The sequence below is a fragment of the Asparagus officinalis genome, chromosome 8 (assembly GCF_001876935.1).
Source record: "Asparagus officinalis chromosome 8, Aspof.V1, whole genome shotgun sequence".
Lineage (NCBI taxonomy): Eukaryota > Viridiplantae > Streptophyta > Magnoliopsida > Asparagales > Asparagaceae > Asparagus > Asparagus officinalis.
Genome location: NC_033801.1, coordinates 114382869 through 114400990, shown reverse-complemented (window position 1 = coordinate 114400990; position 18122 = coordinate 114382869). Strand labels below are relative to the sequence as shown.

Genomic DNA, 18122 nt, shown 5'->3' with positions numbered 1-18122 from the left:
ATGAAGTGATCTACACCATTATAGGAGTGGAGTGATCACCGCATTCCTGTAGGGATCTTATCAGAACCATCCATGTAGAAATGAAGTGATCTACACCATTGATAGAGTAGCCACAATTCCCAAACTAACCCACCAATCACCCTTAATGATATAGATCACCTCATTATATGTAGTGTTTTGATAGAATCCTTCTTCATAACCAAGAAATAAGGACCTATCATAACAATTTCTATAGGAGTGGAGTGATCTACACCATTAATAGAATATCCACAATTCCCAAACTAATGCATTAACCACCATTGAATGATATCTAATGCATTAACCACCATTGAATGATATAGATAACCAAATTCTATGTTTTCCAATTAGTTCTCAATAGTTAAAATTGCTATTTGGTCCTCAATTTGTATAAATTACTCCAATTAGCCCCTCTATCCGTTTTAACCCCAATTTAATCATTCTCTTCCAAGATTATAAATGTTCCTCTCTCTCATGGAAAGTGAATTGAAGGAAACAGATGATCATTAGGTTCAGAAAAAAGAGGGTTTGAGTTTTGATTTTAAACAAGTTTTTGGTTTAAAAAACAAATTTGAGTTTAAACTAAATTGGGTTGATAGTATCCACGTGCTAGATACTTACTATTAATCTAGTCCAACTCAAACTTAATTAATCCCAGAAAATATAGGGAAATTTTGATGCCAACATCTATTTCCAGTGATTTTTTAAATAAAAATTGAATATAATCATTTATTCTTAATGATTTTTTTTTTGAAAAATGAATATAACCATGAATAACAAGATGGAAGATATAAAATATTGTCAATACCTATATTCATTAATTATAAAGTTGTAACCAAAGGTAGCATAAAGTAGAAGGTGGGAGAATAAAAACATTTCGTTCAAATATCAAAGTAACGCTTTTAAGAATTTAAACTTTGAATTGTTGGGGTCCTATTTTGTGAAAAAAGGACAGCCCTCCAAAAAGAGGCGTATGCTGCTTTGATGCGGAGGGCGCACGGTATTCTTTAGTAAAAGGCGAAAGAATAGTTCGCTCTGAGCTCACCGCGCAGCTGCGTGATTTTCAACGAAGTCAAGGCTAGCTTTTATATGGACTAGCACCTCCACGATCTCCTCATTTTAACCGATGTGGGACTATGCCCCAAGACTGTGCTCGTTCTATGATCTCCTCTGAACTTTCCACCCCCTCGTTGCTTTGTAATAGCGAGGGCCTTTTCAATTTCTCTCACCCAATGACCTACCGTGGTAAATTCTTTCCTTGATCGTGCAAAACCTCTTGTTTATTTCTCTATCTTACCATCATACTGCAATTTTTACTCCTCATTCTCATTCTGTTGTCACGTTGTATGTATGTTTAAAAAAGCCCTATTTTTCAAGGGGTTTCCCCCCCCAAAACATTGTTATAGTTTGAAGTTCGAATTGTGTCACCACTAGGGAAGGGGAAAGGGTAAAAAAATGTTTAAAGATTCCATTAACACGGTTCGTTTTTATGTTCGATTGTGCGTTGCCATCATTGTTACAGTTTGAAGTTTGAATTGCGTCTCCCCTAGGAGAGGGGGAAGATTCATCTGAATTTGTTCTCCAGACCCTGATTAGTAACAAAATGCAGCCCACTTATGGGTTATACAATTTTCTGAAAACCGAAGTAAGTCAACATATGGTCTAAGGCATAACTTGCCGGTGAAGACACTGAATCAGTGATAATCATCCTCGATCGGGATTGTACGGATGATTTGTTTTATTGATAGTTGACTTAGCCATTGTTGTAAGTCTCTTTATTTTTTTCAGTATAGAGTAGCTTCAAACTTCAAATTACTCTAATCATGCTTCAGTGAGTTTCGGGATGGTGTTCCTTGGGGCCATTTTGGTACTGTGATATCTAGATGGTGCATCATTCAAATCGAGAAGAAGGCTGATTTAGTTGGCAGACTTAAGGTAGTATGTCCGACATACAAAGGTGCAAGATCAAACATTTCTCATTTTATGCATCTATGACTAGATATCGCGAGCAATCACAACGTTGTTAGTTATATCCAGATGTACAGTTGGGTATGCTTTTCTTATGTGATAAGATGGAGGACATGTATCCTTTGGAAAATAGCTTGTGTATCATTCATATTGCTGGATTAATCTTGTTAAGATAGCTTTATCTATTTCATATGTTAAGTTAGTTGGTTATTTAGTTGGTTAGTTTCAAGTTAGTTATTTTTTCTTTTCAGGTTTCTTGTGCACGTCTGCACGTTTGCACGTTCTTGTATTCATTTTGTTATATATATATATATCAGTAAAGTTGTGGTGCGTGGTGAAGTCACCAAAATCAGATTTTCTTCTTCTTCTGTGTGTGTGTGTGTGCATCCATTAACAGGAGAATTACTTCCATCATTTGGTATCAGAGCAAGGTTAGGATTGGATGCCAAAGATTATGCCGGCGGATGCATCACCATCGAGCAGCGGAACCGGCAGTACAGTGACATTGAAGACAAATGGAAGAGACGGGTCAGTTTCTCTTCAGTATCCGCTGCTCACGAAGAGCAACTACTCAGCATGAGCGCTCAAGATGAAGGCGTATATGCGTGCACAAGGCGTATGAGACGCTATTGATACGGGTGTATCTTCTCTTCGGAACTTAGTGATCCTCATGGGAGCTTGAGGATAGATACTTCTTATGATAACATGAGAATAGAGATGTCAAATAGTACAAGGGAACGTAGGAGAAAGCGTGGAACGAGACGACGAGCAGAAGAATCAAAGTATCCAGTTTTTAGCCTGTGAGTCGACTCATAACAGTCATGAGTCGACTCATCAGGTTGAGTCGACTCATGACTGTCATGAGTCGACTCATCGCTGGTTTTTAAGTTTTGTCCAGTTTCGGACGAGTCGACTCATCTCAGTCATGAGTCGACTCATCGATGGTTTTCTGATTCGTTTGAGTTTCTGTTCACACGAATTCTTGTTGGTTTTGGGTCTGGTTATTTACCAAATTGTCATCCACATTTGTACACTTATATAAAGGATTGTTTTAGGGTTTCTAAACAATCAGTGAGGTAATTAAGAGAGATTCTAATCATTGTATTAGAGTTTAGTGAGAATTGAGAGTTTGTTCTCGATTCTAGTGAGATTGTGAGAGAGGGATTGTAATCTTTTCATACTCATAATCTAGAGAAGGTATTTTCCTTCGTCATATACTGAATTGTGCTTGTGTTTCTGTCATCCTCTTCTCAACCCACTTTTGATAATTCCGCGATCAAAGGTGCTCGCACGGTAACTCGTAACAAGTTGGTATCAAAGCATCAGATCCGGTGAAGGGGCATCCTGTGTATGATCCTTACTCGATCCTAATACAAGAAGCTTGGTGAGATCCTTATTTTATTGGAAGGAGTTCAGGTTTTAAGGAAGAAGAAAATGGTTGAAGGAGATAATTCAGCGAGGATTGATGCATTGGAGAAGCAGATCGAGACGATAGGTTCGACTCTTACACAACTCGTCAGTCTTATCCATGGAGGTGGCAAACAAAGTGAATCTTCTTCGAAAAAAATTATTGAGTCCGATATGGAGAGTAGATTCAGATTCCGACGAGGAGAAGGAGACTGTTAAGACTGTATTGCATCAATGGGGGTAAGAATTCTTATCAGAACCTGAAGATTAACTTCAAGGTGGAGATTCCTGTTTATGATGGGAGTGTTGACGTCGAGAGACTTGATAACTGGATCGAACGGATGGAGACGTATTTTACTCTTTATGGCTATTCGTCGAAAGAGAAGATTGTGTTCGCGACTTTAAAGCTTTCAGGGCACGCGTTGACGTGGTAGAAATCCTACTGTAAGCAGAAGAAAAAAGCGGTGTCGTGGAACAAGTTCAAGGAGTTACTGAGGAAGCAGTTCTACCCGGTGGGATTCCTTGAAGAACGTTAATACAAGTGGTATGACTTACGCTAAAGGGTCAATCAAACCGTTCAAGAATACACTACGGAGTTTCAGCAGCAGGCGATGGTCCTCAACATTACGACAGAGGAATATTTCGTGTTTATGAAGTATATGGCAGGATTGAGCGATTACATCCGAAAGGAGATGAAGCTATTCACGATGGAATCAATTGCAGAGGCGAGCGTGCGAAAGGAGATGAAGCTATTCACGATGGAATCAATTGCAGAGGCGAGCGTGAAGGCTATTGCCCTCGAGGGCAAGCAAAAGAAGGCGTGAAGGCTATTGCCCTCGAGGGCAAGCAAAAGAAGGACAACGAGGCTAAGGGAGACTCCAAACAGACGAGAGACGAGTCTAGTGGTTCTCAATCTAAGGAGGAGAAGAAGAAGGGTGATCCAGGGAAGGCAAGGCTGATTTGTAGTCACTACGAGAAGACATGACACACAGCTGATCGGTGCTGAGAGAAGTATCCTCATCTCAAGCCAAGAGGGTTAAAGAAGAAGGAGAAGAAAAAGACATACATGATAGCTCAAGGTCCGAAAGAAGTCCCGGGGATGACAGAGCCCAACAACAATCTTAACCTTATGACGGGGAAGCAGACCACAAAAGAGGACGACGACCCGATAGAGCAACTCTTTGTTCTTAAGTTGCAAGTAAAGACCAGTTTGGTTGATGCCATTGTTGATTCGGGTAGCGAAAAGAATTTGATATCCGAGACATTGGTACAGAAGCTGGATTTGAAGACGGTCAAGCATCCGAAGCCCTATCTATTGGGATGGATTCAGAAGGAGGAGAAACTGAGTGTAGTTGATCAATACACTGTCAGATTTATGCTCCACGAGTCGTATATTGACAAGGTCACATGCGACGTCGTTCCATTGGATGTTTGTCAGATTATACTGGGCAATCCGTACTTATGAGATAGTTATGCGATCTACGAGAGGCGGGCTCAGAAGTACACCTTCACTAAGGATGGTGAAAAATTCATATTTCGTTCGGCATCTCTTCTGAAGGAGACAAGCTTGGGAACGGTGACACGATCGAAGAGATTAGTGAATGCAAGCAAGAAGTTTGTCTCGCTGTGCATTAGACTTCCAGAAAAGCCATCGACAAAGAATTGTAACTTAGAGCGAATAGTATGACGAGATGCGGGACGAATGAGTTGTTTCCGATAGGACGTCGAGACCGGATTCCTAGCAAGACCAGGTGGTGCAGAAAAGATGGAGGAGCTCGAGAGTTTCTTCAGCAAGGTTCTAACTTGAATGAGACTTCAAGTTCTTAAAGAGGGGATCCATGATACGGGTGTATCTTCTCTTCGGAACTTAGCGATCCTCATGTGAGCTTGAGGATAGATGATTCTTATGATAACATAAGAATAGAGGTGTCAAACGGTACAATGGAACGCAGGAGAAAGCGTGGAACGAGACGACGAGCAGAAGAATCGAAGTATCCAGTTTTCAGCCTGTGAGTCGACTCATAACAGTCATGAGTCGACTCACCAGGTTGAGTCGACTCATGACTGTCATGAGTCGACTCATCGCTGGTTTTTGAGTTTTGTTCAGTTTCGGACGAGACGACTCATCTCAGTCATGAGTCAACGCATCGATGATTTTCTGGTTCGTTTGGGTTTCTGTTCACACGAATTCCTATTGGTTTTGGGTCTGGTTATTTACCAAATTGCCATCCACGTTTATACACCTATATAAATGATTGTTTTAAGGTTTCTAAACAATCAGAGAGGTAATTAATAGAGATTCTAATCATTGTATTAGGGTTTAGTGAGAATTGAGAGTTTGTTCTCGATTCTAGTGAGATTGTGAGAGAGGGATTGTAATCTTTTCATACTCATAATCTAGAGAAGATATTTTTTTTCGTCATATACTGAATTGTGCTTGTGTTTCTGTCATCCTCTTCTCAACCCACATTTGATAATTCCGCGATCAAAGGTGCTCGCACGGCAACTCGTATCAGCTATTGAGCCCACTGACCTCAATGATGAGGTAGAGACGCGGAAAGATCAGATAGCTCTCGCAGCCATCTATCAAGCCATCAATGAGGAAACTCTTCTCGTGTTGGCTGAGAAGGAGACGGGCAAGGAGGCGTGGGAGATGTTGAAAACAATGCACATGGGCGCTGAGCGCGTCAAGGAGGCAAAAATTCAAACTATAAGAAGTGAGTTCGAGGGTCTTCGCATGCGTGAAGCGGAGACAGTGGATGATTTTGCTGCAAAGCTGACAACTATTGTCAACAAGATTCGTGCATTGGGCGACAAGATAGATGAGGCCTATGTCGTTAAGAAACTTCTCCGTGCAGTCCCCTCCAAGTTCCTTCAGATTGCATCCACCATTGAACAGTTTGGCAACCTCAACATGATGACAGTTGAGGAGGTCATCGGATCGCTTAAGACACATGAAGAACGATTGCGGGGCTATGGTGACAATGAGGAAGAACACGTCCTGTTGACGAGTGCAAAGTGGAAAGGAAAACAAGCGAAAGGAGAAGGAGAGAGCTCGTCCAATTCATATAAAGGACGAGAAAATAGTAGTGGACATGGCCGCGGCCGTGGGTGTGGCCGTGGTCGTGGTCGCGGGCACGGTGAAGGTGGTCGCTGGAATGAGTCCAATCATCGTGAGAGAAAGTTCCACAAGACCAAGGTGAAGTGCTACAATTGTCAAAATTATGGGCATTTTGCCTCGGAATGTCGATCTAAGAAGAAGGATGAAAGGGCTCACTTTGTGGAGGCACAAGAGGATGATGATGAACTAGCACTTTTGACGATGAAAGTTTGTGAGTGTGAGAATCATAGGGAACTGACAACGGAGGAAGTGATGCTCTATGAGGAGAAAGTGAAGCCAAAGTTGAATGAAGGAGAAGAAGCGGTGCACGACAACTCTGGCTGGTTCCTCGACACTGGAGCAAGCAACCACATGACAGGCTGCAAGGAGTGGTTCTCAGAATTGGATGAAACTGTAACTGGCAAAGTCAAGTTTGGTGATGGCTCTGTTGTGAACATTCGAGGAAAAGACACTGTAATGTTTTCAGTGTCATAATAGTGAGCATCGACTCTTTACCAGTGTTTATTTCATACCTAAACTACGTAGCAATATAGTGAGTCTAGGCTAACTGGATGAGAATGGATGCAAAACTGTAATAGAAGATGGAAGTTTGTTGGTGTATGATAAAGCTAGAAAGTTGCTGGCGAAAGTAAGAGGATCAAGAAATAGATTGTACATCCTAAATTTGAAAACAACTTACTTAGTGTGCTTAATGGGGAAACTAACAGAAGTTGAATGGCTGTGGCATGCCCGTTATGGCCGTTTAAATTTCCAGGCGTTAAGAAACATGACCAAGAAGGGAATGATGATAGGAATGCTTGTCATTGATCATGTAATGCAAGTATTTGATGGGTGTGTGGTGGGAAAACAACATCGCACACCATTTTCCCATAACTCAAGCTTTCGGGCTGAAAAACCACTTCAACTTGTGCATTGTGACCTGTGTGATCTAATTTCTCCAATGACACTAGGAGGAAATAAGTATTTCATGCTGATTGTAGATGACTACAGCAGATACATGTGGGTTGAGATTTTGAGAAGCAAGGATGAAGCATTTGCTGCTTTCAAGAAGATAAAAGCAAGAGCAGAACTGGAATCAAATTCAAAACTCAGAGCTCTACTGACAGATAGGGGAGGTGAGTTTACAAATATTATATTCAATGAATATTGTGAGCAACTGGGCATCAAAAGGTACCTCACAACACCATATTCCCCTCAGCAAAATGGTGTCGTCGAGCGTAGAAATCAAACTGTTGTGAACATGGCTCGAAGCTTACTAAAGAGCAAACATGTTCCATCGGAATTCTGGGCTGAAGCAGTGAAGACATCAGTGTATATACTCAACAGAACATCGACAAAAAGTGTGGAAGGTGCAACACCTTACGAGAAATGGACTGGCCACAAACCCAAGGTACATCACATGAGGATGTTTGGTAGTTTAGTGCACATAAAGACTGTAAAACCACACACGAAGAAACTGGATGATAGGAGTGTGCCAATGGTGTTCTTGGGATATGAAACAGGTTCAAAAGCATACATGGTCTATGATCCTAATGCAAAGAAATTGTGTGTAAGCAAGGACACAATATTTGAGGAAGATAAGGAGTGGAATTGGGAGTCTATACAAGCAGTGTTTTAAATATCGACCGTCATGTCGGACATGACGGCCGATATTTTGGAGCTCACTCACATGACGTGTTCACCGTACACTATGAACATGAGCCGGCTGGGAGTGTACAAAACATGGTTGATCATGCAGGTGAGAATGTTGAAAATACACCAGTATCTATGAAATCTTCTGGAGGTGCAGCAGCGAATTCTGGAGGTGCAGCAGCGAATTCTTCTGGAGGTGCAGCAGCGTCGTCCGGTTTTATCCCCTAGCCGCCACGATATCCTTCATTTCAATGCGTATTGCGTTTCTGAGGTCATGTCGGGACATATCGGAAAATATCGGGTATGTCGGGCGCCATTGCGGCCAAGAAATATAGGCCAAATTTCAGAAAAAGCGGTTTTAAGCTTATTGGGTCAAGTTTAAAAAACCCGACTCGGAAATCAGGTGTCTACAATTGGTTAGTGATCCTAACATCAATAAGTTATGTATTTTTTCATATGTTTAGATAATATAATTATCAAGTATGTGAAAATTCCATTTATGATATTATATCAACCTATCCGATATGGCAATCCGATATTTTTTTCATGTCCCCTGATATATCCCCGATTTCCGCTATCCGACATGAATTTTGACCGACCGACATAAACCCGATATCCGACATTTAAAACATTGTGTACAAGGAGAAGGGAGCTTTGGAGCTCACTCACGTGACATGTTCACTATACACTATGAATCTGAGCCAACTGGGAGTGTACAAGACACAGTTGATCATACAACTGAGAATACACTAGTTGGTGTGCAAACCTCTGGGGGTGCGGCAGCATCTCACTCCTCATCGGGATATGATCAGTTACAAGAGGCAGCAGATCATTCAGCAAGCTCAGAGAGACTACGTAAGTATCGTTCTTTACAAGAAGTGTACAATGATACAGTTGATGTGGATGAAGAAGCAGGGCTATGTTTTTTGTCCATTGATGAGCCAGCAAGTTATGAAGAGGCAGCAAGTAATGAAAATTGGAGGCAGGCCATGGCAGAAGAAATTGCAGCAATTGAGAGGAATAATACATGGGAATTCGCAGAATTACCAAAAGGGCACCGTGCTATTGGCTTGAAATGAGTGTATAAGGTGAAGAAAAATCCTGAAGGAGAGATAGTAAAACATAAAGCTCGACTTGTGGCAAAGGGGTATGTACAGAAACTGGGAGTAGATTTCAATGAAGTGTTTGCTCCAGTTGCACGGTTAGAAACTGTAAGGCTCCTAATTGCATTGGCAGCACAGGAGAACTAGCAAGTACATCACATGGATGTAAAATCTGCATTTTTGAACGACGAGCTAGAGGAAGAGGTGTACGTAGCACAACCAGTGGGATTTGAAGCCAAAGGACATGAGGGACAAGTGTTGAGGCTGAAGAAGGCATTATATGGACTGTGTCAAGCACCTCGAGCATGGAATTCGAAGCTTGATAAGTGCTTACAGTCATTGAGGTTTATCAAGTGTCCTATGGAGCATGCTGTGTACAAGAAAGAACTGGGGGGTGAAATTCAAGTGATTGGTGTTTATGTAGATGACCTTATTATCACTGGGTCAAGTGTCGAACACATTGCGAAGTTCAAAGAACAGATGAAGAAGCTGTTTGACATGAGTGATCTTGGATTATTAAGCTACTACCTGGGCATTGAAGTGAAGCAAAATGCACATTCCATCACACTGTCTCAGTTAGTATATGCGCTAAAGATACTTGAGAAGCTTGGGATGGCCGAATACAATCCCTGTCAAATCCCCATGGAGCCGAGACTTAAAATGAGTAAAGTGAATGTTAGTCCCCCAGTTGATGCATTTCTGTATAGAAGTGTCATAGGGAGTCTGAGATACCTAGTTAACACAAGACCTGATTTAGCTTACTCATTTGGAGTTGTCAGCCGATACATGGAAGCGCCTACAACGATTCACATGACTGTCGTGAAGCAAATACTAAGGTATGTGCATAGCACTCTAAACTTTGGGTGTTGTTATGACAGGAAGAAGCATTTGGGGGAACACTTGACTGGGTACAGCGACAGTGACTTGGCTGGTGAGAGGGTTATCTACTTCCTTGGTGGAAATCTAGTCACTTGGCTATCACAGAAGCAGAGAGTGGTGGCACTCTCCTCATGTGAAGCTGAATACGTGGCCGCTACAGCAGCAGCATGTCAGGGTATTTGGCTTGGGCGATTGTTGAGTGAAATAAAGGGAGGTGAACCTGTCAAAGCAGTTCTCAATGTAGACAACAAATCAGCCATTGCTCTCACGAATAACCCTGTGCATCATGACAGAAGCAAGCACATTGATATCAAGTATCATTTTATTCGTGACTATGTTCAAAAGGAAGAAATTGAAGTGGAGTATGTGAAGACTGAGGATCAATTGGCCGACGTTCTGACGAAGCCACTTGGTCGGCAAAGATTTATTGAGCTGCGTGAGAAGATATGTCTGAAGGATGTGAAGAAAATACAACAAGATTAAGGGGGTGAATGCTGGATTAATCTTGTTAAGATAGCTTTATCTATTTCATATGTGTTGAGGATCTGCGTTATCTATTAGCTCAGAAACCTGCTCAACCAGTCCTCGTTCTCCTCTCTCGTGCACCACCAAGGACCAAAAGGGGAGATCGCCGATCTCCTTCACCAGTTACTCACAAAGGGGGTCGCACAAAGGGGGTGAGAGCACAAAGCTCTCAGGAGCACAAAACTCACAGAAGGAGGGAGATCGCACACAGTAGAGGAGAGCTCAAGTTGTTGGCTCAGAAGTCTGCACAAATCAGTCACTGTTCTCTCTCCAGTGCACCACCAAGAAACCAAGGGAAGCTCGGGTACGGGTCTGGCCCTCAAGAGACCCACAGCGGTGAAAGGGAGGGTTCGCACAAAGCTCACAGGAGCACAAAGCTCTCCGGAAAGGAGATCGCACAAAGGGGAGGAGCACCAAGCTCTAATCTCATCACCGTCTCTATTTCCTCTTCATCCCTCTCCAGAGCTACTACCAACCCATTACCCATATATAGGGATGGGGGCAGCCGACAAGGGAGAGGAGCTAGGGAAGAAAACGAAGGAGTGAGCCGGCCTACGGATGGGAGCTCACAAGCGGCGGCCATCAAATCACAGAGATCGGAGGGGATTTAGAGATATCGGGTAGGAGAAGAAAATAAGAGGGGCTAGGGCAAAAGTCTTGGGGAGCTGGGCCTATAGAGTAACGGGCCAACTTATTGGGCCAACAAAAAACAACAATATGTTAAGTTGGTTATTTAGTTGGATAGTTTCCAGTTAGTTGTTTTTTCTTTTCAGGTTTCTTGTGCACGTCTGCACGTTTGCACGTTCTTGTATTCAGTTTCTTATATATATATATATCAGTAAAGTTGTGGTGCGTGGTGAAGTCACCAAAATCAGATTTTCTTCTTCTTCAGTGTGTGTGTGTGTGCATCCATTAACAGGAGAATTACTTCCATCACATATATGGTAGGATATTTGCATTGCATGATATATAATATATATACCATGCTCAACCATGCATGCAGTTTGGTATGAAATTTTGCATATACAACTATTAAATGGTAAGAAGTCCATGCTACTTTTATATTTCAAATGTTTATTTTCTGGTACAGAAGCTTCTTGTTCATCTTCTTTGAAAATTTAGCTTTTCTATACAATATGCAAAAAGACAACCAAAGATGAGAGGATAGGCGATGAGAATAACAGCCACAAATCCCTGATGATCATGGTGGTACCCAAAGTAATCCTTTATAAAAGAGGAAATTGATTTCACTTCTCCGAACACCATTATCTCTTTGTCTACGTCTCCATATTGTGAAGTTAAGAGGCTATTTATTGTCCAGGCCATGGGGTTGATATAGTAAAACCAAATCCACCACTTCGGAATTTGCTGCAAGGAACCATCAAGAAAAAAATTTGAAAATTATATATCTACAAATTAAAATGCATGAAGTTGATTTAGGAATCCTTAAGGCTTCTTTACCCAAAAAATAGTATTATATTTTAAATATGATGTCTAACTTCTAGGTATACATATGCGTCATTGGTAATTTCATTGTACATAATTATCATATATATGCTTCAAGGTATTAAAAAATATGCAAGTCAAGGGTAATTTGAAAAGCGATTACATTCTTTTGATCATTAGCAGGAAAATCAATATTTAACATGTTATGTGCCTTTACTTGACTCGAAGCTGGCTTGCTGTATAGTTGTATCATCATTTTATTCTCCTTCTTAGCCTTTTTCCTTGTAAGTTGGTCGCTGAAGGTGCCTCAAAGCATAGTTACGCAGTACATGGTACCTAGCGGGTTGTGCTACGATTTCGGGTACACAATTTGCCATTTAGAAAATTTGGATTTGATTTTTTTTTTTTGTTGTTGGGGGGGGGTCGGGCGGTAGCGGTAGCTTGCTTTGGTATGCCAACTTTGGTCCAGTAGCATGTAGTAACTCTTTTTTGGGCGCGGTTATCTTTTTCCATAGTTGACAACTAGAAACTAGAAAGCTAATTTGCTTAAATGCTTCTTCTTTATGGAGTTTATTTTTTGTTCTGTTTTTCCTTTCACATAGTTTGTGTCAGGATCATGGTTTCATTTCACATTCTATTAACATAGATATTTAGTTATAGTAAAGTCATATATTCTATTGTGCGCCTCTCTTTACTCGATTGCGCATAATGTATTGTGTCTTTTGCATGTATAGTTAAAATGACTTTGCGCCCCGCATACTTATAAGCGGTACGCCAATTTTGGGAAACCAATTCGTGCATCGAAGGGAATTGGTTCACAAATGTACCGGGAATCATTTCTTAGGGACTGTATGACGGTTTGAGGGGTTCCAGAGAATTGCGCAACTAGGACTCGAGAGTCAAGAAATCTCAAAAATATTGATCCATAGCAAGAAATTAACAAAAAGCTACGCAACTGATCCCATCTAGCATGCGAAGCATTGCCTGATTATGACAATCTTGAAAGACAGTCAACTACCTATGAATTCTGATGCATATGATTGAATATAAAAGATCCTTCAAAGGGAGTTATTCTGACCAGTGTTTTAAATATCGGCGATATATCGGGTATTATCGGCGATATATCGGATTTTTGGGCTGGCCGCGAGGATAACGTGAAATTGTAATCGGTTATCGTTTTTGGCACATTATCGGCGATAAACCGCCGATAAAGGAGATTATCGCCCGATAACTCTGTGATTTTTATCGGGTTTATCGGCTAAGAGCAGCACTGGGTTTTTGAGTTTGAGATGTGAAACCCGACCCGACCCGACTTCGCAATGAAAAGAAAAGGTAAGCCCTAACCACGACTTCGTCTCTGAAAACCCAAGACTTCCTCTCTGGCGGCTGTTCTTCCCCTCTCGCCTTCGTCAATCTCCACTCTCCAGTGAGCAGCGACTTCGTGAATCTCCAGCGAGCAGCCAACCACGACTTCGTGAATCTCCAGCGAGCAGCGAGTCAGCGACTTCGTGAATCTCCAGCGAGCAGCGACTTCGTGAATCCTCCTCTCTCGCGTCGACTTCGTGAATCTCCGGCGAACCCTAAACTGCCTCTCTCGCCTTCGCGAATTCCAGAGAACCTCGCCTCTTCACGCTCGCCTCGACTTCGAACAGGTATCATTCATCTCTTCTCACCTTCGAAGTTCATTTTCGTTCACTTCTGGCCTTCGTCTCTCTCTCTGCTGCTGTTTCCTAAGTTTAATTTTGTCGTTCTCTTCTAGCCTTCGTCTCTGGCTGTGGTTTTCTATTTTTTAAGTTGATTTTTGATTTGAACAGATATTATCTACTTGTGAGGACTGACTGACTGTTGACTGTTGAATTATCTACTCAAATAGGAATTTTTTTTCTTTTTAATCTTATAGAATTTCTGTTGTGAGACTTCTCAGACTTGTATTACTGATTTACTGGGATTAATTGTGGAGACTGCAAATCTGTAATTAATTGTTGTGGGATTAATTGTTGTGAGACTGTAAATCTATAATTAATTGTTGTGAGATTGTAATCTGTTGTGAGACTTATTGTTTATAGAAAATATCTCTTAATTAATTTTAAGAAATTACTTTATAAGCAAATTTAATTGTAATTTCAATTAATTTTGAGCAATTGGTTTTTACTTGAGCAATTAATTTTGAGTATTGTTGTGAGACTTATTCTGTTGTGAGACTTGTTTGTTGTTTATAGAATAATTGCAATTAATTTTAAGAAAATACTTGTGAGACTGTATAAGAAAATTTAGTTGTAATTACAATTAATTTACAACTTAAATAAATATACAACTTGGATTTGCAAATAGTTTACAATTGCTATTTTAAGTTGTCTTCCTCAGTTGCTTACTTCATTCCTTAAAATCTTGATGTCATTTTGATCTCAAGTCTGCAACAAAATAGAACAAGTCAGTGTTAGGCATAAAATTTTATGACGTGGTGAAATAAATAAAATAAATATACAATTGTGTAATTGTGTTGCTATTTTATTTTCAAACTTGTGTTTATGGTTTACTATCTCATGTTGACAGGAGAATGTCTTCTGAAGGCCAAGCATCTAATAAACCACCAAAGCCAGCCGGTAAAGATTCTTGTTGGGCATATGCTGAGCGGGTTGGTAATGATGCTTTAAAGGTTCGGTGCAAGTTTTGTGGGCAGTCTATGTGTGGAGGCATAAGCCGGTTCAAACAACACTTGGCTGGAATCAAAGGGAATTGTTTGCCGTGTGAGAAGGTCCCCGAAGATGTGAAGAAAAAAGTAAATGAAATCATTGATAGTGCTAAGAAGAATAAGGGTGCAAAGGAGTTGAAAATGCAGAATTTACTCGATGACGTTCATATAGGGGAGGAAGAGGGATATGAAGGGAGTGTGACCGCATCTACTCAGAGTCAGAGAAGCTCATCATCCTCCTCCTTCAAGACGAAAGGGCCAATGGACGCTTTTGCGAGCCGCTCTCATGAGGAGTCGGCCGAACTAGTATTAAAAATGAAACAACCAGTGATGGACAGCAAGTATAGGAAGAAGGCAAGAGATGATGTGAACAGGTACATTGGGAGATGGTTCTATGAAGCCGGCATCCCTTTTAATACCGCAAGTATTCCTTCTTTCTTACAAATGGTGCAGGCTATTGGAAAGTTTGGAGCCTTCTTGGATGCTCCGACACCATATGAATTGAGGGAGACTATTCTGCAGAGAGAGGTGGATGAGACAAGGGAGATCATTGAAAAATTTAAGAAGAGTTGCGCACTTAACGGGTGCTCCATACTGACCGATGCTTGGAGTGATCGAAAGATGAGAAGTATTATGAATATAGTTGTGCATTCAGATGGAGGAACAGCATTTTTGGGTTCATGTGATGCATCGGGCGACAAGCATGATGCAAATTATATATGCAACTATGTGGAGAAAGCAATTGAAGAGTTGGGGGCACAGAATGTTGTGCAAATTGTCACAGATGGAGCTTCAAATAACATGGCAGCCGCAAAAAGCTTAGCAATTAAGAAGCCAAATATATTTTGGACAACTTGTGCGGCACACACTATTAATTTGATGTTAGCCGATATAGCCAAAATAAGACCTATTCGGAGTGCAATTGCAATGGGAAGAACTGTGTCGATATACATCTATAGCCACACGAGATCTCTTCATGTGATGAGAGAATTTGCACGTGGGGACCTTGTTAGACCCGGGGTGACACGATTTGCCACAGCTTTCCTTGCTTTGGAATCATTGAGAGATAAAAAGAAAGTGTTGAAGCAAATGTTTGTCTCTAATGAATGGATGGAATGCGAGCTTTCAACAAAAGAAGCGGGGAAAAAGGTACAATATAATTTAAAAGTTAAAGTTTGTAACTAATAACTAAAAATATTCATTTGCTTTAGAATATATAATTCTATTGTATTACTGATTATTATGATTTTTGACTATTTGTAGGTTACTGAGATTATTCATAGCAACAAGTTTTGGGACAACGTTGATCTTGCCCTTAGAGTTTTTTCTCCTTTGGTGAAGGTTCTAAGGAGAGTAGATGGTGATAAAATCCCCTCAATGGGGTTTGTGTATGGAGACATGATGAAGGCTAAGGAGGAGATCAAAGAGGCCTTTCAGGATGAAGAGAAGAAATATCTTCTTATAGAGAAGATTATTGATAAGAGATTTGATGCCAAGCTTAAAGAACCACTCCATAAAGCAGGATATTATTTAAATCCTTATTTCTACTATCCAAATCTTATGGAGATTGAAAGAGATGGAAGTTTCTTGAGTTGCCTTGTTGATTGTATGAACAAATTCTATCCAGATGATGGTGACATGCTTGGCAAGATTGGAGACCAACTCTCTGATTATCAGCATCAAAGAGGATCATTCGGGAGAGAACTTGCAAAGAGAGAAGCAAAAAAGCCTAATAATAATCCGGGTATTCGAGATGGTAATGGCTCTTTTTAACTTTAAATCATATTGGATGACATTTGAAACTAATTTGTCCTTTGTGATTCTAATTTGTAGATTCATACAAAAAAGAGAAATAGACTAACGCATCGGAAATTGCATGATTTGGTCTACGTCAAGTTCAATGCAAGGTTGAAGAATAAGCATTCCAACAAGGATAGAGATCCTTTAATAGCCTTTGATGATGAAGAAAGGTCCTCCGAGTGGTTGATGACTACAAAGAATAGAGGAGGTCATCATGATTTGAGCGATGATGAAGTGTTTGCGGGGGAATCTTTTACTTTGAGGCAATATGGAGATCTCATTGGAGCTAATCCTAAAAAGAGGAAGAGTGTTAGAACAAAACAATATAAAAGAAAGAAAAAGTTCGGGGAATCTTCATCAAAGGGAAAGGAGCCTTTGGAAGATGAGGAGGAAGACATGGAATCTTCGGAGTCTGATTCAGATGAGGGAATGGATAATATTCCAACATTTAGCTCCGATGAAGATTAATTTAGTTATCTTTGCTTTTGCAGCTTTGCTTTCTTTTGGATTTGCTATTTGAATGTTTAGAATTATGAACTATTTGTTGTTTTTGGAACTTGGGTGATTGTTGATTAGCTTTTGTTCATGATGTTATCTTATCCTTTGCTTGTTTGTTATTACATTTTGACTAACATTATACATGCCTAGATGGTTCTTTATTCGTGATGTTATCTTATCCTTTGCTTGTTTATTATTCCATTTTGACTAACATTATATTTTTTTTTCAAGGCTATGCAATTGAATGGTTTCATCGTGCGGTCGAGATGCAAGTTTCTCTTTCAACAATTGGTTAGTGATTCTAAACATGGTTATTTACATTTTGGTATGTTTATATTTTATTAAGCATGGTTAGATTACATTTTTAGTTATTATATTATATATATACATCATCCACTATATCACTCCGATAAATACTACTTATCCCCGATATATCCCCGATTTCCGCTATCCGATAAGGATTTTGACCGTCCGATAAATCCCCGATAACCGATATTTAAAACCTTGCTGACCACTAAACCATGCAAAAAATCAACGTAGCTTTTTGGAATTAGAATTAGTTTACAAATATGTTGTGTCACTGATTCTATCCAAGACTGTCTAAGAAATATAACTGGGTTTAGCTTGGCAGTCGATTTATAGTAGACTAGTATGTTACTGAAAAGTTCTTGAGAACAAATATCTAGCAGCAGGATTGACACTTGACAGAATGACTTCCATGTTAATAGTTAAGAGAAGTGAAGGAACACTTACTGGGCTTGGGACCATAAAGCCTGAGAAGAGATTTAAAAGGGCATAGCAGGGAGATTGCAATATTGAAGCGACTTGAACATTAGGGGTCAAAGAAACAATCAACATTCCTAGGTAAACAAAATAGAGCAATGTGCAGAACATTGTGAAGAAGAACCATAAGAACTTATAAGCCGACCAATAAAACCCAATTGCTGGATATATGATGACCATGAACAGTCCTACTTGGATGAATACATAAGGAATCTCAATAACCATCTGCAGAAAATAGGGAAAACATCAG

At 40.3% G+C, this 18122-nt stretch overlaps 1 protein-coding gene across 1 annotated transcript in view; it reads right to left on the bottom strand.

Annotated features, from left to right (window-relative positions):
• The window catches only part of LOC109819949 (pleiotropic drug resistance protein 3-like), a 34013-nt gene continuing 26889 nt past the window's right edge, over positions 10999-18122 (bottom strand). Inside the window, exons 23-24 of the mRNA XM_020385956.1 lie at positions 17843-18097; positions 10999-12021 (exon numbers count right to left, since the gene is read on the bottom strand). Of these exons, the coding sequence (XP_020241545.1) occupies positions 11755-12021; positions 17843-18097 (522 nt within the window). The 3' untranslated portion in view covers positions 10999-11754. The remainder of the gene's footprint in view (positions 12022-17842; positions 18098-18122) is intronic.